This window comes from Medicago truncatula, chromosome 1 (genome assembly GCF_003473485.1).
Source record: "Medicago truncatula cultivar Jemalong A17 chromosome 1, MtrunA17r5.0-ANR, whole genome shotgun sequence".
In the NCBI taxonomy this organism is placed as follows: Eukaryota; Viridiplantae; Streptophyta; class Magnoliopsida; order Fabales; family Fabaceae; genus Medicago; species Medicago truncatula.
In genome coordinates this window covers 10,201,765-10,222,339 of record NC_053042.1, presented here as the reverse complement: position 1 = coordinate 10,222,339, position 20,575 = coordinate 10,201,765, and the positions used below count along the sequence as shown (strand labels likewise).

Here is a 20,575-nt window from a genome sequence, read left to right as displayed (position 1 = left end):
GATTCAAATCTTTTTTTATTTATATGAATTTTTTAAAAATCAATTACGAATTTATATTCTACGTGATTTTCTTTCTCAAATAGTACAAAGTGTAACACCCGACTTTTAAATAATAATCTATTAGTATTATTGTTATATAATATTAGTAGTATTATTATTGGTATAGATCGTTTGATATTGTTAATTAAATTATTCACACTTACTGAATTATAGGTAATGAGGAAGTAGCTTGGTTAACCAGTTGGTTAAAGAATAGAGTAAAAACAGAGGTGCATTAGTAAAACTGGGTAGAAAATGGGTGTAAATAGTAATTTAGGAAACGTTTTAGTGATCTGAACAGAGGGAGGTGTAAATAGCAAGACTGTGTAGTTATAAAAAAAGAATAGTAACTAGATTAGGGGTGCATATAGTAATTCTGTTTAAGAATTATGGGAGAAAACTATGTTGGAACAAAAATGAGTTTAAACAATGCCTCTTAAGTTTTGATGATAACAGTATTAAAAGATCAATTGGATTTGCTAATATTTGTTCAAGTGTGCAGGATCATAGACTACAATTTATATGTCTTAAAACAAAATATGGTTCTAGAAAAACAAATTAAAGTAAAGGAATTTTCATGAAAAGTCAACTTGCAAGTCATGGTCTGAAGACTTTCTAGAAGCTGAATGCCAGAGTATGAAGTTCACCCAAGGTCTGAAGTTTATCAGTAGCTGATGTGAAGACCTTGAAGTCAGTTATTATAAGTTGGTCTGAAGTTTATTTGAAGACACAGATGCAGAAGGGATTAGAAGACTTGAGCAACAATGTTTTTGAAGAATTAGAAGGTTTTGGATTCTTATCTTGAGAGAAAGGTCAAAAAGTACAATTGTACAACCACTACCTTCACTCCACTACTCCAACATTTCATGTGCATAGTAATGAAGAATTAGAAGTTTGGATTCTTATCTTCAGAGAAAGGAAAAAAAGTACAATTGTACAATCACTACCTCCACTACTCCAACATTTCATGCGCATAGTAAAAGCTACAGTTGTGTCTTTACTGGATTGGAACAGTTAATTCCTTATTAAGGAATGGTTTTCAAATTATTCCTTCTTTGTACATTAACCAAATCAAGCAACAAATCAATGATGTTTGATCAAGCTTTTCTAACGACTCTTTGATGCGCTAGCATCTCTACAATGTCTCTTTCCTACAGGATGAAGACTTAAAGATATGTAGAGACTCTGCAATTTTAACAAGTGCCAAAACTCTGTCAAAATTCATAAAGCAACAAACACTTAGAATTTCTTATAAACTTTCATATCTTAGAAATTCTTTAGTCTTAGAGTCTAAACTGTTTTGTATTATGAACATCACTGATTGTATATCAAGCGTTCAACTAAACTTATTCTTTGTAATTTGTTTGTTGAAAGTCTCTTGCTTTTGTGCTTGAACATAGGAAGTCTCTTGCTACAAACAAACTTAATCCCAAATAGTGGTTATAAATAGAGAAGATCATTAGAGAATTAGAGTTACATAAAAAGAAAGAAAGAGACTTGAGAGAGCAAAGGAGAACTACGGTTTTTGGAGAAAATGTGGCCAAGGAAACATAGGGAGAAAGCTATGTGAGAATTTTTTTTAAAGGTTAGTGGTGATTTAATTCTATTGAAAGTTGTTGTTAATGGTTAATTTGAGCGATAGAGAGGATTATAAATGAAAGAGAGAAATTAGAGTAATTTTCTGCATAAGAGGATTATGATGTAGTTGGATTAAATTGGGTATAACCTGTGTTAAACAGCTTATTTTTTAGTGAACCCAGTTGGGTTTGAAAGCTAAGATATAGTAGTATATTACTGAAAAAATTTGTAGTTTAATATTACTTGTGTATTGTTTTGTGATATTATGCAGATGACTATTCTGTTTTATAAATTTCTTTAAGTTAGGAAACTCCTTTACGAGTGGATCAATTGTGTTCGAAAGAGGACATATAGTAGTTTCTGCATATTTAATTTTATAATTTTAGCATTTACCTATATGCTTCAATAACTCTGTGAACACATCTGCTCTGTCACAATTTTTTTAAAGTAACATTGTTGACTTAAGGAAAAATACGATGTTGTTAATACGTAGGAAAATTGGGTGGGATAAAAGTATAATGAGGTTAAAGGTAATAGGATTATGACCTTAGGGGATTAACTTCCAATGTTAGTTAAGTTAGGATGAGTGTCGAAAACTTGACATGTTTTGAAATAATATGTTTTAGATGATGGATTGAATTGATGTGATATTAAATGATGAGCAAAGATGAATTGTTTGACGATGTGTAATGATGAATTATTTGACGATGTGTATTGATGAATTATTTGAAGGTATGTATTAATGAGGTATTTGACGATGTGTATTGATGATTAAAATTTGGCATTCATGGTCGAGTCTATTCGAAGATGTTGTATTTAAAAATACGTTGGATAAATTCAGTAACATACCTCTGATATCAAAATTTGGTGAGTAGGTTTAGTACCACATGCATATTTGGTCGAGTTTTTTAGCATTGCATACATAAATGTATGAGTGTGAATTCATAAATGATAATTGTCTTCGTTTATAATTTGAGTGACCAATTGTGAATATTAAATGATATGATTATTGAATGATGTGGTTATTGAATGATGTGAATATTGAATGATATGATTATTGAATGATGATAATGTGTATGGTTAATTGTGTTTTATGTATGCTATCTCTTTGAGTCTACTCATGATGTTTATGCACCCGTATTATTTTGAATGTATGCTCACCACCTGTTTTGCGGGTTGACCGCTTGTACCTTTGTGTGGTACAAATACTCCATATGAAAATTCTTAGTTGTGAGTCTTAGTGGATGACGTGGAGCCGTTCTCGTCAATTTTTATCGTTAATGGGAGTTATTTAGTGTCATTGCTCTGATTCTGTAACACTAAAGAATTTGAGGTTTCTTTTTAATTTTCAGACATTATTTTGATATTCATGTTGGAACTCAGTTTAATTGTTAAGATGATGTGACTATGTTTTGAATTTATTTCCGCTGCACTATATTTAATTAAATTGAAGTATTTTTGAGCGATGAGAATGTGTGACATCCGTATATGTTTAAATATTATTTGTATTTTAATTTAGAAAAATACTAGTAGGCGTTACGTCAGGGTGTTACACAAACTCAATCAATCATAAAGCATCATATAAAATTAATTAAAATTGTCATCATGTTTCTGTATTTGGATGATTGGATGTTGTTTGAGCTTCAGAATCCGACTTTATGGTGAAGCATCAACATTTTGATCATTCATAAAGACATAAACATGTTGGTCAATTTTAAATATATACATATATGATAATAATATGTATAAGTCTGATATGACATCTATATATGTGATATATTGTTGAATCTTTCATTTGCTTAGTCAAATGATTATTATGCATTTGAGTGATGAGTGTTTGAGCTTCGGAATTCGACTGCCTGGCGAAGCATCAATACTTTAATCATTATTACAATCTTATACGATTAAGATTTACAAAATTGTTTCAAGTGTCGATGCAATACAAGGCGTCAATTAAAAGAAGGTAGTAAGTTTAAAAGATCATGATTTGAAATAGTATTTAAGAGACGGAAAAATATATTTAACCTTTAATTTATTATATGATATGTAATTGATTATCTAACTTTTATCTATTGATTATATTTTTGAACGATTTATTACTCTTAGTATGTAATGTAAATGCATAAATATATTTTTAAAATTGATTTCATTTTGTGATTCATTTAATTAATTGAAAAAACTATTTGATTGTTGTGAAATATATTTTATATTTTTATATTTAGATTTTTTAATTTATATTTATCCTAATGAAATAATAATTTTAATTTATTTTTATCATATTGAGTTTTTGTCAAAGATATTTATGTCATTTTATAAACTAAATTTGTAATCTATTTATGTCATTTTATAACCACATATTTCTTTTATGCTAATTTCCTTTCAATTTCTCTCATACCAAACTACTAAATAATATATTTTTTAATTTTTTTTTATATATTTTTCTATCAACCAAATAAAGTGTAAAGATGGGTCCACTTGGATTAGTTTGGTGGTATTTATTTGGGACTTGGGAGTGTACTCCTCCTCAAAGTCTCAGGTTCAATTCTCTCAGGTGTCAGTTTGAGTGGACTAATTTAGCTTCTTAAAAAAAAAGTGTAAAGAAGGGAAATAATAACTGTCCCAATTTATATTTTTAAAGAATAAAAACCCCTTCTATTTTTCTCAGGGGACTACAATATTTTTACGAATTTCTTAGAGATAAAAATCATACATGGTGGATATGTTTTCTTTAGGGTGGGAGGAGGAGGGGTGTGGCAAGGAGGTGGAGGTGGAGGCGGAGGTTGTGGGATTGGGATGAGGAGTTGCTAGGAGAGTGTTGGTTGTTGTTATTTGATGTTACTTTGCAGGAGCAGACTTCTGATCAGTGGAGGTGGAGACTTAATCCTTGTGGAGGTTATTCTGTTCGCGGTGTATATTAGATGTTGACGACCGATGACAGTCATATTTTTGATGCGGCTTCTGATTTGATTTGGCACAAATTTGTTCCAACAAAGGTGTCAATTTTAGCTTGGAGACTTCTTCGCAACAGGTTGCAAGCCAAAGTAAATCTGATGGCTCGTGGGATCATTACTTAGGAAGCTCATATGTGTGTGACTGGGTGCGGAGAAGTGGAAACAACGCAACATTTATTTTTCTCCTATCGAATTTTTAGGGAGTTGTGGTACTTGGTTTGTGATTGGATTGGAGTTTATGAGGCAGACCCTTATAGAACTACTAACCATTTTCTCCAATCTATTTATTTGATAGGTGGTTCGGTAAAAAGAATATCTTTTATGCAACTTATTTGGCTTGTTCGTGTGTGGGTTTTATGAAATGAACGCAATAATAGGCTTTTTAGAAACAAGGAAATCAATATGTGTAGCTTGTTGGAAAAAGTCAAGATTCACTCGTATTGGTGGATGAAGGCATCCATGATGTTTTCATTTTAGGAGGTCACAGCTGGTTGACATGCCCGCTAGCTTGTTTAGGCATTGGCTAACCTTGTCAGTTTTATGTTATTTTTGGTCTGTATTTGTGAACTTTAGTTGCACTCTTTTGACACATCTTATGATGAGAAAACAACTTTGTTATTGTTAATATATTGCATTTTTACTTCTTAAAAAAAAAAACCTTCACTTCCTTAAAAAAAAAAAAAAAAACCTTCACTCTTCATTTATATTTTGTATGCTCCTTTTTGTTTTTTTAAGGAATTATGCTCCTTTTTTTATATACTATTTTTGTGCTACTTTATAGTGTACTACGTACCCATCCAAATTTTGCACCGAAAATGTCTCCTTTTACTTATGCCGTGATTCTCCTAGCTCATAGTATAGCCTCTTATTCTTATCTCTCCACATTTGATAATGTAGTGGACAACGAACGTTCAATGCCTAAATTATTATTCCTATATTCACATTCAAAGGTCAAGAGAGGAAGCATGTGGATTCTTTTATACATAAGAGGTATATGAGCAAGTTTGTGCTAGCTTAAAGCACTTCATCCACCAATGCTCAATCATCTCCACTACTAGTGACTAGACATATGGTTCTAATGATTCATAACTTTGAGTTGGAGTTCAAAACAAAATATAAAATAAAAATTCAAAACTACCAACACCGTTCATTAAATATGCGTTACACTAAATTAAACAATTATGCACTACTTTTTTCCTTTAACAATAATTCTATTATCCACTAGACCACTACCAAGTGAAAATGATTAGACTCTACAATATGATGAATCAGACTCCACAACATAGTGAATCAAAGTTTGAATCCCGTCAGATATTTAGTAGCGAGTTTGTTTCGAATAAGATTACTTTCGGTGGTTTGAGACGTGATGCAAATAAAATAAATTATTATGCACTACTTGGCATACGTGGAAGTTTACCATTGGCTTGGTTAAATATGTTTGTATGGTGACGATATGCAATAGTGCAACAATATCTTCCATTAAATTGGACCAAGATTCAAGAGCTTTATTCAAGGAGTTTGTTTTTTTGTTATGCCATTGCCAAATCCCCAACCCAAATGTTCTATTGTTTGTCATTCCAACGTGGATAGCATAATAGAAGCACAAAGATTTCTTCTAAAGTACTTCTCTGTTAATTGTTTCTCATCTCTCTTTCTATAGATATAATCCTTAGCCAAACTTTGGAGGATGTGAAGAATTAAGAGCTCTTGGGGTTGGACTTTTTTCTTTTGGAAAAATAAGAGGTATGTGTTTCTTCTTCTTGTTCTTCTTCTTTGTGTGTATTATGATCGTGCAAATCAATTCAAATTATTTATATGGTATCAAATTCTACTCATTTTCATTTGAAAGGATACATAATTGCTTTAATAAAACACTTTAACTCATCAAGAAAATTGATGTAAATCTCCTAACTTTTCCAATGAAATTTCAATTTTATCCATCCATTATTTATGCCAAAGAAAAAAGTAACAACTATATGATGCTTCTTTCCCGTAAAAAAAAAAAAACTATATGCTGCTTCTTATTCATCATTTTTTTTTAACTATATCATGCATTGATGCTTCTTTATATGTATACGTCAGTCTTTTGGTGTGAGTATAATCCTTGTAATATTTGCCACTCCTCTTTGGAATAATATTGTTCTGTGTAGAAATAGATTCGATTTCCTTAAATAAAGTCTCAAGTTTAAGTTGCGTGGATAAAAAAAAAATAGTTTAAATGATAGATTCTACTGAATACAGTGAGCTTAATATCCCCGCAAAGATTAGTCATTAACAAAATGTGATTATTCTCTTAAAAAAACAAAATGCGATTATTCAACACTAATAACATAATTAAAAAAAAAAATACCATCAAGACAACAAACAATTCTAGGATTTGACTCGTATGAACTTATTAGTAAAACAAGATAATCAACGACCTGAAATATATATACATAGAAATTATAATATCAACCATTTTTTATTCTTCAACGATTGATATTATTTACTTTAATATCTAAAGTGAATTGTTCACAATTCCAATGTCTTAGCGATGTTCCTTAAAAAAAAAAAAAAAAAAGTCTCAACAATGTGTTTTTGTATGGTCAAAAAATCAAATCTAATGTTTAAGTGCGTACACAACGAGGTACTTCTTTTAATAATTTATATAGGAAAGAAATTGATTCAACATATTGAGAAAAAAAGTGTCTTTTTTGCTTGTAATGCCTAAGAGTGACCTCAACCAAAATATTTTTTTTGGTCTCATTAAGTCACATAATTTTTTTCTGAAGGAAAGTCACATAATTTTGAAAGGAAAATGATAGGTTGACAACTTTATTTTATACACACTTTGTACCACTGCTGATGTGGCAGGGTTTTTTAGTAATTTAACAACGCACCATCATCCCCTCTCATCTCTTCTCTTTGGACAAAGATCTCTCTTCTCTCAAACCCTCCACCACTGCCGCCCCACCGCCTCCCTTGTCATCCGCCCACACTGTCGTCTTCTTCCCCTCTTTCTCCCTCTCGTTCTGTCTCCCTCACCTCTGTCAATCATCTTTCTTCCTCTATCTCAGATTCACTTCTCTCTCTCACCGACCCTCCGTCGTCATCGCCACCACCTCCCTCTCCTTCAGATCTCATAATCATCACTATCGAACTCCAACCACACCCCAGATCTCCCCATCGCCTCAGGCTCACCACACGCCCCTTCATCCACCACCACCAACATCGTCATCCAACGCCGGCACAAGTATCAGAGTCAGAGATAAGAGTGCTCACGGTAGTAAGATCAAAATGGTGAGAGTCGTAGATATGGGTGGGGAGGACGAACGAGAACAAGGATGGGAGAGAGATGACAACTGTGAGGGTGAAGGTCGCCGTCGCCAATGGAGAGAGGAAGTGAGAAGTCTGTTTTGTTTTTTTTAGATGAGTTTCACTGTTTTTGCCACATGTCACAATTGTGTGTGGGGGTCAAAGGGTGTATGCCACCTAAGGTGGTCCATGTATAAGGACTGATTTTGAAACAACTTACTCATTTTTTACTCTAATGATGCAACTCCTTACAAACTCATATCTAGTCCCACAAGTTTAATTCACATGTAACAAAACAATATCAACAATGACCAAGTTTTTTTCTTCTTCTAGTAAGTGAGATGGAATACATGGATCAAATTACGTCTTAATGTTATATTATAACCTATATTTCGATCCAACTCATATCTCTCTAATATTGTTATTTGTAGTTATATTTCATCTATTCTTACGACACACTCAACACAACATCCTGATTTTTGACTACACTTATTTTATTCTTATATTAATTCTTCATCGTCCAACATCCAATTCGATACAATGTCGTCGATTTTACAAGCATGACTTTCATATCACATGAAAATTTTTCCTTCGATGGAGGTACTCGACATGGCGTGTTTGAATGAAGGATTTAGGAAAGGATAGAGAGGAGGACTTACTTTATAAAATAATTTTTTAAAAATTGAATTAACAAATGATCGTATATTACTTAAAAAACATTTTACATATCGTTCATAATTCAAACACATCCTAAAGATTTAATCTTATATGTGATCATGTTATGACCATATACAAGATTATCTCAATCTCATCACTAATGGTTCACATAATCTTACAGTCGCCGTTAGATGATGAGACTTACCATCAGATTTTTACTTCTTCTTCATCGATCCAGCGCAAAATCATAGCTTCCATGGCGGTGCAGATGGTTCCGTCACCGACAGAGGAAATTGTGAAACTAAATCGCTTAATCAATGTGTTTTCCTTGAGAGTCGATTTCTTGAAGGTTGGTTAGATTAGTAATGATCTTGTATTATATATAGTTTTCCAATTTCACATGTATTTGGTAAACCCTGCTGCATTTGGCGAACGGAATAGTGAAGTGAGCAGAGAGCTATGGAAGGAAAGATGAAAGTCTGCATTCGTTAACTTAGATACCACTTTCTTCTAGTTTCTTGAAAATATTAATGATTATTTTACAATTTTAGATTGTTCACACTCAAGAAAGCATTATCTATGCATCCAACATAGTTAGCGTTTGCTTGAAAGTATTTATTTTTTGTTTTTTTCCCCCTATGTGCTTATTGTATCTCACCTAGTAAGGCAGCTTGGATTCAATGGCTCTGCTTACCCCTCTAACTAGACTTTTTCGCTTTTGATTAAGGTAATACTAAGAAATTTCTTCACCAGAGAAGTGATTGAATGGCAAAAGTTTGCTGGCCATACTTTGATCCTGAGTACGAGAACTTCAGCAACAGAATCAACCCTCCAAGGTTCCCTGTTAACTCCTCTTGAAAGACAATGCTTGTTTTCTTTTCCAATGACCTGCAAAATATTTAAACTCTAAAAAACTGCACTGATATATTTTTTTAATAAATAACAGTATGACACTTTTGGTATAATCATTTATGAATATTTTATATATTATCATATTTTCAGTGTCATTTGACTGCTTTAACATAATCTTAAAAGCCAAAACGCGAAAGAACCGCAAAACATAAAAGGAAATGCTTCTTTTGTTCGTAATGACTAGTCCTTGTGTTGACAAAAAAAAAAAACTAGTCCTGTGTTTTAAGGTAGATGTCATCAGTTCAATCCCTAGGGGTGTCATAGGTTAAACTCCTTGTGGAATTGAGGTATATGGTGGGAATTTGTAATATCCAGAAGAAGTTGCTCGTTTATGGTAAACTCTGTTTCCACTTCGCAGGGTCTCTATGGACAATGATAGTTGCCATGATTGTACACTGATCAAGGTATAATTCCTCAAAATAATTAATTAATTCTAACATTTTTCATGGCCGCATTTTGAGTCTTGATTTGCTATCTCAAGGAAACCTAGCCACTGGAATTAATTAATTCTAACTTATTGGTCTTCAATCAATTCTGACACATTTTCAAGATTGCCTATGGTTAACTTTTTCAGATATTATCTTTAGCAATAAATTTGTTAAGCATATAAAACTCCTGTTATAACCAATTTCAGTGAATTAGGCTGCCCAAAGTGGCCATCATCGTTAGTTTATTTAATTTCCATGGTTTTCACATGGAGATAAGTTGATGTAATATCGAATGGATTGTTTTTTACAATAATGCAGATTGATAGCGTCAATAAACCCGGAATTCTGCTGGAAGTCGTGCAAATCCTGACAGACCTTGATTTCATAATTACCAAAGCTTACATATCTTCTGATGGTAGTTGGTTTATGGATGGTATGTTTGCAATTGAATTCAAACTTGAACCAGCAATGCATTGACGTATACTACATTTCTTCTTTACTTAATTAAAATATGGTGATTATTTGTTGCATATGCAAATATTGGGACAACCGTGCAAACCTTGCCTACAACATACACATTCATGCTTAGATGTAACAGAAAATTCCATATTAAAAATTATAGTTAATATGTTTTGTTAATGTAATGAACAGTATTTCATGTCACGGATCAGCAAGGAAAAAAGATAACAGACAACAAAATTATTGACTTCATTGAAAAGGTATACATCTTCTTTCTCCTCGATTTTTATCTGACATGCTTTTAATAAGATATGGTAGCAATGCTTTTAGTAGGCTTTATCTTTGTTTTGGAAAAGAAACCTAAGTATATGGTAGCATAATTTACCAATTCTTTTTTTTTCTTCTTTCAAATGCATTGATATGAGTTGAACCCAGTTAAGCACTATGCCCGTCCCCCCTTTTGAGTTTGTAATGCACTTACAATCTTTGGACAGAATTTATAAACACAGCTAGGAACATGTAGAAATTCCCTTACTGATAGTGTTCATAGTTCTAAAAGAAACAGTTGATTGAGTTCCTGCTAGTATCTACCCTGCTATTTCCTAAACAGACTCTAAATATCAATTGGATGATTTAATTATATTCTATAATTACATAAAGCAGAATCGCACCCTTGTATCAACTAGTTGTGAACATTTAAATAGGCTCTAGGACCAAAGGGCCGCAAGAGCCCAGAAGGTGTGAAGAGTTGGGAAGGCAAACGGGTTGGCATTCACTCCATTGGTGATCATACAGCCATTGAGCTCATTGGTCGGGACCGCCCAGGTCTTTTGTCTGAGATATCAGCTGTCCTGGCAAGCTTCCAATTCAATGTGATTGCAGCTGAAGTTTGGACTCATAACAGGCGAATAGCATGTGTACTTTATGTCAATGATGCAACAAACCAAGCTGTGGATGATGATTCAAAAAGATTGTCTCTTCTTGACGAGAAGCTCAACCACATCCTTCGTGGTTGTGAGGATGATGACAATGTGGCCCGGACCAGTTTCTCCATGGGTTTCACCTTCACCCACATGGACAGAAGGCTCCACCAAATGTTGTTTGCTGATAGGGATTATGAGAGTGCTGGTGGAGTAACAACAGCAACAAATGTTGATTCTCCTCCCTCTTTCAGGCCCAATATTGAAATAGAACGTATTGAAGAAAAAGGCTACTCAGTGGTTAGTGTGAGATGCAAAGATCGGGCAAAATTGATGTTTGACATTGTCTGCACTCTTACTGACATGGAATATGTTGTTTTTCATGCCTCCATCTCATCTGATGGGCCTTATGCTTCACAGGTATGCATACATTATTTATTGACAACAACATTCCATTCGGTATATTTATCATGATAAGCGCTTGTGCTGTAAGCAGCAAATTAAGTTGTTTATCCCAAGAGGAACTAATACTATGTTGATGTGGTAATTATTAGGAGTACTTCATTAGGCACGTGGATGGATGCACACTTGACACTGAAGGGGAGAAAGAAAGGGTCATTAAATGCATTGAAGCAGCTATTCAAAGAAGAGTAAGCGAGGTAATGTACATTTTAAATTTTATTTTTTATGCTACTTTAACCATTACTAAAAAAGACAAGGATGAACTTCTGGTTCTCAACTCTTCTTTCATGCTCTATTATGGAACTTGGTTAGTGACTTGATGTTTCTCTTGGCATGTATTCCCCATAGCTTCATGTGTGTTATTCTAGCTGACGCCGGCGATCTACTATTCTTTTCTTTTCTTCTCATTTTCTTTAGCAGAAAGTCTTCTGAGTTTGACCAAATTAATACATTTTGAACCTGCAGCTATCTGCTTGTATTGTTGCGAATGGTACGGTATACATACATGGTGATAAGTTCCACTCAGATTGTATCTGACCATCGTATCCACCGGTGACGGTTGATGGTCTTTTGTCTTCACTAGAGCTTAAGAATCCTTATGCTCCACACGTAATATCATTCAAATCCCTATAACCTCAAAATATGAACGAAAAAAATGTTAAAATATATTCTTGTCCTTATAAAATCATGATTGTCTAACTTTAGTCCGTATAATTTTTTTATTCATTTTTAGTCTCTATATTTAACAAAAACTGCATAATTTTATTAGTTTTCAACAGGACTGAAACCACAGTTTTTATATCTTACAGGACTGACTATAGATGGTAAAAGTTTTATAGACTAAGGTTAAACTATCGTGATTTTGAAGGGACTATAATTAATTAATAGTGTTGAATGTGACAAATGCTGCATGTCACCATCAGTCATATTTATGCTTGACCAGCTATCATGCATTTACATTAATTATTCTTCATACAATAAATTAATTAATTAGTTAATGAATGATGAAGAAACTAACACACAAGATGATAGTGTCGTTACCATTGATCCTCTGGGTGATGGACACAGGGTGTGAGCCTTGAGCTGTGTGCAAAGGATAGAGTGGGCTTGCTGTCTGAAGTGACTAGGATTCTACGAGAGAACGGCTTAACAGTTTGTAGGGCAGGTGTGTCAACCATAGGAGAGAAAGGACTAAATGTTTTCTATGTGAGAGATGCATATGGGAACCCTGTGGATATGAACATCATTGAAGCACTGCGTAAAGAAATCGGCCAGACTGTGATGGTCAATGTGAAGAAGGTACCAGCCAACACCAAAGCACCAGAAACGTCTCGAGGATGGGCTAGAGTAAGCTTCTTCTTTGGGAACTTGTTCGAAAGGTTCTTGACTTAATTAAAAGGGTTAAGAATCATGCACCTGATTCTGATTCTGGTTGCTTGTGATTTGTAAATGACACAAAACAAATGTATGAATAAGAATAAAGCTGTGTGTCAAACTTGGACAGTACTTGAACTTTGTCCTTTTGTTTTAAACCAAACAATGCTTGTAAGATGTTACTTGTATTCCATCTTCCCTATCATATCATGTCCATCTCATGTATCTTACTTAATTTAACTATAGTCTTTAGTGTCTTTCTACATGAGTGTGTTGTATGTATACAAGCAGACAGATATTTGAAGTATATTTGCAGAAAATGTATAGACAAATGAGAGTATACTCTCACTAGAAAACTTAATATTGAGCATGCAACTTACAATAATAAGATAGAGGGTTAAGATTAGTTTTAATTAAAACCATCATTAATCTATTGTATAATCAAGATTACCTTTTCGTACCTTCAAACTTTGACATGATATGGCTCCCATGGATTAGTCCATACCCGTCTGCACAAGGCAGTATACTTCGACGCTACATTAGTCCATATCCATCTGCATTGTTGCTGCCTCGATTCAATTATGGTTTTGATAGGGGAGAGATGTGGTGCAAGAAGTAGCGCGGTAGCTTTGCAAAGATAAGGCTTGCATGGAGGAATGATTTAAATGGTGACTCGCGTCTTAACGGAGACAGGTACCTATGGTCTCGGTGACAAAGCAGGGTTACGACATAGAAAGAAAGGTGGAGGTTTGGCAGCAAGGAGCGGTTGAGCTGTCACTGTTGTTTCAATAATGAAACTAACTACCTGTTGGAACATTGATGTGATGTTGATGAAAAAATAGAGTGTGGGGTCCCACATAGTGTTTAAATTGTGGTATTTAATTTTAAATACTTGATAATGATAAAAATAATAGTAATTATTATTTTATTCGAGAATATCACTTCCCATAAATTTAGTTTATGGTAGTTGTGATAAGAATAATAATTTAATTATTATTATATTTCCTTCATTCAAGTCCAATAGTTTGTTACCTCCACTTTTGTGGATTTGTTTCTTTTGATCATATCCACAAGTGTTATTGAACTGATTAATGGATAAACTCCATTTTAATCTTATCCATTAGAGTAACTGTTGTCGCAATTTTTGCTAAAACAGTTACAGAATCTCTGTATAAATAGAGGACTCCACTTAATTCAAAAATACACCGAAATTCACAGTTGATGCTTCATGTGTTTTTCTTCTCTTCTCCCTCCTTCGACTTGTGTTGACAAGTCCTTCTCCTTTTTCTACTCCTTTCTGTCCCTTCGGAAATAAGAGTGTTCTTAAGACCATAGTCCCTTTTCGGTTTAGTGTCCCTTCGGAATTAAGAATGGTCTTAAAAACATAGTCTCTTCGATAAATGTCCCTTCAGAATAAAGATTATTTTAAGATCATAGTCCCTATTTGGAATAACAATGTCCCGTCGGAATTAAGAATGATCTTAACAGTATATATATAAAAAGTATTTCAATATTTTTCTATGTGAGGAGAAATGGTGGTATCACAATATTTGAATGGTCGTAGTGGCATATTGAAGTTTTGGAGAAATTAAAGTTAGAATGGTGGCAACACCATATTTGAGTGGTCTCAACACCATAACAAAGTGGTTACAATACCATAGGTGGTTTCAATATTAAAGAATGGTCTTAGTACCATATTTGAGGGTGTAATTCTCGAACGGTTTTCGGTTTTCTACAGTGCAGTAGTTAACCGCACAGTTGCAGCTGGGCTTGTTTTATCCTAGAGGTGGCGTGGTTGATTGTCTGCCTTGCACAATTTTGAGTAGTGCCACGAAACGTGTTAAAGAGAGCGACCTGATCGTGACTCAACCTAGTAACAACTTCGGTAGATAATAGATCTTGAAAATCCAAATACAGTAGTTTGGGAATACAAAAACAACAATTTTAAGACGTTTCGATCTACTATGTCTACCGAAGAAGTTGCTTATTGAGGTTAAGTTGTCCCTAAATACATTAAGGATAAATCAAACTATAGAATTACATCTTTCGACTGAAACGACGAAGTGCTTGTTGTTTCAACAACAACACTAAGAAATTTGAATATCTCTTTTAACGGTAAAGCGTGGAATTTATTGTGAGTAGTTGAAATTGTCCCTCGGCATGTCCATATAGTTCGGCGTATTTTGCATAACAGAATGCATAGTAAATCCTATTAATTTGATAGAAGGATTAATTGTGTTAGTTATGCAATCAACACCATGAAATCAAATCAGTAACCACGCGTTTCTTGTGTGTAAGTAGTCTGAAGTAATTTACTTGCCGTTGCCCGTTGAAAAGACTTACTGGGTCATGCTCCAATCAAAGCTACTTTTAATAGCTTGAATCTACCAAGTAACAGGAGAACAATTTTACCAATCTTTGGTATAGGTGTGGGATGTGAACATTGAAAAAAAAATCATCAAAGAATCAACTAACTCGAAAAGGTTTTTTATCGACGAACTAGAATTATATGAGAAATTTGTTTCAAATGTTTCGTATTAAAATAAGAAAGAATTTGAATTTCAGATTTCTATTAAATAAGATTGAGTTGACTCAGACTTAAAAAGAGACTTGTGTATCATGCATTCTTATGGGAAAAGACTGCGCCTTTGATGGTAAGTTCAGAATTAAAATTCTCCTTTTATTTTATTAGTTGTGTGATTTTAATATTTGACATGTGAACAAACGTTTAATTTTAAACTCGAGTAACTTGGACTTAATTCTAACGTTATATGATTAGACAATTTTATTTATTGCAGTCAAAATATATGAACCAAAAGTTCATAGAAATCAGAATTTAGAGAATATGAATCTCTAAATATAATAGATTATGATATGTGTAAACTTGATGGCACATAAACTAGAAATGATAAAATGATATTTTATCATATTTATTGATGATTGTGAATTTTGGAAAATAAAATTGATATGCTTGATATGTTCAATTTTTATAACGAAAATTGAAATTTATAGAGTATCCAAGTCTGAGAACAAAAATTCTAATTAAGAAATTTTTTGAAGAAAAGACAACCCAACTTGTCTTATTTTTTAAACTTGGGATTGTCTGGACTATATTTAGATTCTGGACCCCAAGAGAGTTGAACTCACTAGTAGAGCCTATGAATGTATATTCATTGGGTATGGTATGCTATAAATAGCGAAACATATAGTTTTATGACCTAAATGTTAAAGTGATCATAGAATTAAAAGACGCCGATTTCTATGTAAATATTTACCCCTTTAAACTAAAGAATAGTGGGGGCACTAGTGGGAGCAAAACATTACCGGGGGCAAAATAAATTCCCTTCTAAAAATTAAGAACTAGTGGGGGCACTATATCTGATCATATTCATGTAATCAGAAATAGTTATGAAAACATCGTACCAAATGTTATAGAACCTTGAGGAGGCAGGAAAGCTAGAATAGCTAAAGAGTATAAACTCGGTTTATACATTGGAAGAATATCCATTAAGCCTTAAAGAAGCTATATCCTTATTGGATGCTGAATTATGGCAAGAAGCAATAAACGATGAAATGGATTTTCTAGAGTCTAACAAAACAAGACATTTGGTTGTCTTGTCTCATAGTTGCAAACTAATCGGTTGTATTTGGATTTTAGGAAAAAGAACTAAAACCTGATGGTACGGTTGATGAATACAAGGCTCTCCTTGTAGTCAAAGGTTTTAGACACAGAGAAAAATATAGTCTTCTTCGACACTTATTCACCAGTCACTAGAATCATATCCATAAGAGTACTAGTCCTTTTAGCCGCCGTTCATAACTCGATAATACTCCAAATGGATGTGAAAGTTGCCTTCTTTATGGTGAACTAGAAGAAGAAGTCTATATTAAACAACCTGAAGGTTTTGTGATTCATGGACTAGAAAACAAGTTCTGTAAGTTAGATAATTCTTTGTGAGGTCAAAAATAAACTCTTAAGGAATGACATGAAAAATTTGACATTCTAATGCTATCGAATGAGTATAAAGTGAATGAAAGTGACAAATAATATTTGCACGATCATATGTCTCTATAAAGACGACTTGCTCATATTTGGTTTAAATATTCATGTTATGAATTATGTGAAATCATTGTTTATCAAACAACATTGATAAGAAAGACCTAGACAAAGTTGAAGTAATTCTTGGTTTCAAGATTACTAGATCAGAAAAGAGAACTTTCTCTTTTATGATGAATCTCACAAAGTTGAGAATATCTTAAGGAAATGTAATTCTTTGACTGTAAACTTGCAAGTGTAAAACTTTTCAAGAGCACTTGAGTGTGAGCATCATTGGCAATCTTTAGATATGCCATTGAATGTATTAGACTCGACGTTGGCCACTTCATAAGACTTTTGTTCAAGTTTACTAGTAGACAGATGAGAAGCATTGTCATGCTATTGAAAGAGTCATGAGGTGCCTGAAGAAGATTATGACTCTAGGATTACATTATGAGAAGTATCCTATTGTACTTGAATGGTACAAGATACAAATGAGAAGTATCATATTGTACATGAGTGGTACAAGATAAAAATTGAACATCCTTCAGATGAGTCTCAAAGCGACCAGTGACTGCCCATTGAGCATGACTGGAGGAGTTATTTGTTGAAACAAATGATATTATGGAATGAATCTAAGATGAGAACACTAGAGAAAACTAGTGAAGAAGCAAGTTGATAAGATGCTTGCTAGCTAAGAACCCTCAGTGGGTGAAACCGTTGTCCGAAGTGTTAATTTATTGTGATAGTCTGCAGCTATTACAAAATTGAGAATCATTACCACAATGGTGAGAGACGATAATTAAGGCACGAACACAGAATGATTAGAGAGCTCTAAAAGGAATGTTTAAAGTATATCGTGCACGTACTGCTAAAGAATTAGTCAATCCTTTGACGAAAGGAATTACTAGAAAGAAAGTCCTAAACACATCCAATAGGATGGGACTAATGCCCAAATGTCACAACTGATGGTAACCCGACCTACATGATTGGAGATCCCAAGAAATAGGTTCAATGGGTAATAACAAGTCATGAGTGATAGACCATGCTATGAGAAAAGTAAGAAAGCGTGATTCCTGCTGTGACAGAAGGATGAGATAATAGAAACTCTTAATGAGATCTATACTCTATGTGGAGTGGAGTACCTAACTACAGGAGTACTTTTGATAGACTCACCTATACGAATGTGGAACTTAGGCCGATTCCTATGGTATTCGGGGCAGAATACCTAGAACGTTCGTTAAAACCGGGATAGACGTGCAGGGCCAAAAAACGCACGAGCTTTTAGAATACACCTTAGGAAAAGGTTTGTGTGTGGGTTCTATGTCTGAGATAGAGTTCAATGTTGTAAGCAACTCTTGTTAAATCGGAATATTATCCGCTATGCAAAGGTTCAAGTTGTAGGCGACACCTTTGTTGATTAGCAACCTTATAGAAACGTTTTGACGTTATTATTGAAACCATTTTTTAAATTCAAGTGGGGGATTGTTGGAACATTGATGTGATGTTGGATGAAAAATTGGAAGATTAAACACCAAGTAATTATACTTTGATCTAATGTTGTGTGAATTGAAAAAATAGAGTGTGGGGGTCCCACACATTAGTAGTGTTTAAATTGTGGTATTTAATTTTAAATACTTGATAATGATAAAAATAATAGTAATTATTATTTTATTCGAGAATATCACTTCCCATAAATTTAGCTTATGGTAGTTGTGATAAGAATAATAATTTAATTATTATTATATTTTCTTCATTCAAATCCAATAGTTTGTTTCCTTCACTTTTGTGATTTGTTTCTTTTGATCATATCCACAAGTGTTATTGAACTGATTAATGGATAAACTTCATTTTAATCTTATCCATTAGAGTAACTGTTGTCGCAATTTTGCTAAAACAGTTACAGAATCTCTATATAAACAGAGGACTCCACTTAATTCAAAAATACACCGAAATTCACAGTTGATGCTTCCTGTGTTTTTCTTCTCTTCTCCCTCCTTCGACTTGTGTTGACAAGTCCTTCTCCTTTTTCTACTCCTTTCTGTCCCTTCGGAAATAAGAGTATTCTTAAGACCATAGTCCCTTTTCGGTTTAATGTCCCTTCGGAATTAAGAATGGTCTTAAAAACATAGTCCCTTCGATAAATGTCCCTTCATAATAAAGAGTACTTTTAAGATCATAGTCCCTATTTGGAATAACAATGTCCCGTCGGAATTAAGAATGATCTTAACAGTATATATAAAAAGTATTTCAATATTTTTCTATTTGAGGAGAAATGGTGGTATCGCCATATTTGAGTGGTCGTAGTGCCATATTTGAGGGTGTAATTCTTGAACGGTTTTCTACAGTGCAGTAGTTAACCGCACAGTTGCAACTGGGCTTGTTTTATCCTAGAGGCGGCGTGGTTGATTGTCTGCCTTGCACAATTTTAGGTAGTGCCACGAAACGTCTTAAAGAGAGCGACCTGGTCGTGACTCAACCTAGTAACAACTTCGGTAGATAATAGAACTTGGAAATCCAAATACAGGAGTTTGGAAATACAAAAACAACACTACCATGGCTCTCCCTCATTGTCTATTCATTTTATTGAAGAGAGGCTTAAAGAAAACACCCTCTAAGTTCAAGTACTGTCCAAGTTTGACACACAACTTGAAGTCATTTTACTTTGATTTTCCTTTTACATCTGAAATGTTGATTTTACCTATTTGGAAACAACTCTGTCATAAAAAACTGTTGAATGACTTGGTGAGTTTTTTTATCAGATGGCTCTAATGTTATCAATTGCATCACAAATTTACTTTAATAATTCTTTTTGTATTCATGTGCTCCTTCAATAATGTGAAAGATGTTTATTTAAAGGTACAAGTATAAATTAATCATTAAGGGTAATATTTATTGTTTTTTTTTGTTACAATAGTATAATCCATTCTACTAAAGACGTAACTTAATGTGTTGTTGTTCTCCAATAATTGTGATTGTGAAACACGAGATAGCTCACTCAAACTTCTCAGCTCACACTATCCATTCAATCCAACAGCCACTAAAAGCAAAACACAAACAATTGCGTTAACAACATAAGCTCTTACCCTCTTATGCATTGTCTTGTTACACACGGTTTCGATTCTCCACATACTCATCACTCTTTTCTGTCCAGATTCATAAATATTAATAAGTGCAACCCCATCAAATCAAAACCATTAAAATTTAATAACTCCAAGACCTTGGTTTTGGTTTTGTAATAAAACCACATATTTTAGATCTCGAGTTCTTGTATGTAATTACTGAAAGTTAAGTGTTAGAGAATGGATCATCTCATGTGACATGAGAGTCCATTGAAATCTCAACATCCATTATAAATGAGAGAGAAATTTGGTTTAATAAAATGTAAATTTTAATGGTTGAGATCTAAATACACAAGGAAACACGACAAAAAAAAATTAAGAGAATTCTCATTGTGTAAAGAAC

At 33.5% G+C, this 20,575-nt stretch overlaps 1 protein-coding gene and 1 long non-coding RNA gene across 6 annotated transcripts; one reads left to right on the top strand and one right to left on the bottom strand.

The window, feature by feature from the left end:
- Positions 1-5,938: 5,938 nt before the first annotated feature.
- On the top strand, positions 5,939-13,394 carry LOC25482434 (ACT domain-containing protein ACR3). 5 transcript variants are annotated; one of them, XM_024775505.2, is made up of 8 exons: positions 5,939-6,311; positions 9,247-9,355; positions 9,790-9,835; positions 10,178-10,292; positions 10,511-10,578; positions 11,023-11,658; positions 11,793-11,897; positions 12,166-12,356. In XM_024775505.2, the coding sequence occupies exons 2-8, from the start codon at positions 9,285-9,287 to the stop codon at positions 12,235-12,237; spliced, it is 1,113 nt and encodes a 370-aa protein (XP_024631273.1). In that variant the 5' UTR covers positions 5,939-6,311; positions 9,247-9,284; the 3' UTR covers positions 12,238-12,356. The 5 variants fall into 5 exon arrangements, with proteins under 5 accessions (XP_024631273.1, XP_024631268.1, XP_024631272.1 ...); XM_024775500.2 differs by lacking the exon at positions 12,166-12,356 and adding an exon at positions 12,769-13,394 and having other exon boundaries at positions 5,944-6,311; XM_024775501.2 differs by lacking the exons at positions 5,939-6,311; positions 12,166-12,356 and adding exons at positions 8,644-8,868; positions 12,769-13,394.
- LOC112418739 (uncharacterized) lies at positions 12,191-19,895 on the bottom strand. The gene is made up of 3 exons (XR_005645933.1): positions 19,666-19,895; positions 13,526-13,875; positions 12,191-12,327 (listed from the first exon to the last, which is right to left on the bottom strand). It is a non-coding gene; the product is annotated as an uncharacterized lncRNA (long non-coding RNA).
- Positions 19,896-20,575: the final 680 nt, after the last annotated feature.

Excerpts from the sequence above, each read along its gene's own strand:
- LOC25482434 (XM_024775500.2), top strand. The coding sequence starts at position 9,285 with ATGGCAAAAGTTTGCTGGCCATACTTTGATCCTGAGTACGAGAACTTC. Across the intron at positions 9,356-9,789 it reads AACAGAATCAACCCTCCAAG|GGTCTCTATGGACAATGATA; the intron begins GTTCCCTGTTAA and ends TCCACTTCGCAG. Across the intron at positions 10,293-10,510 it reads TGGTAGTTGGTTTATGGATG|TATTTCATGTCACGGATCAG; the intron begins GTATGTTTGCAA and ends TGTAATGAACAG.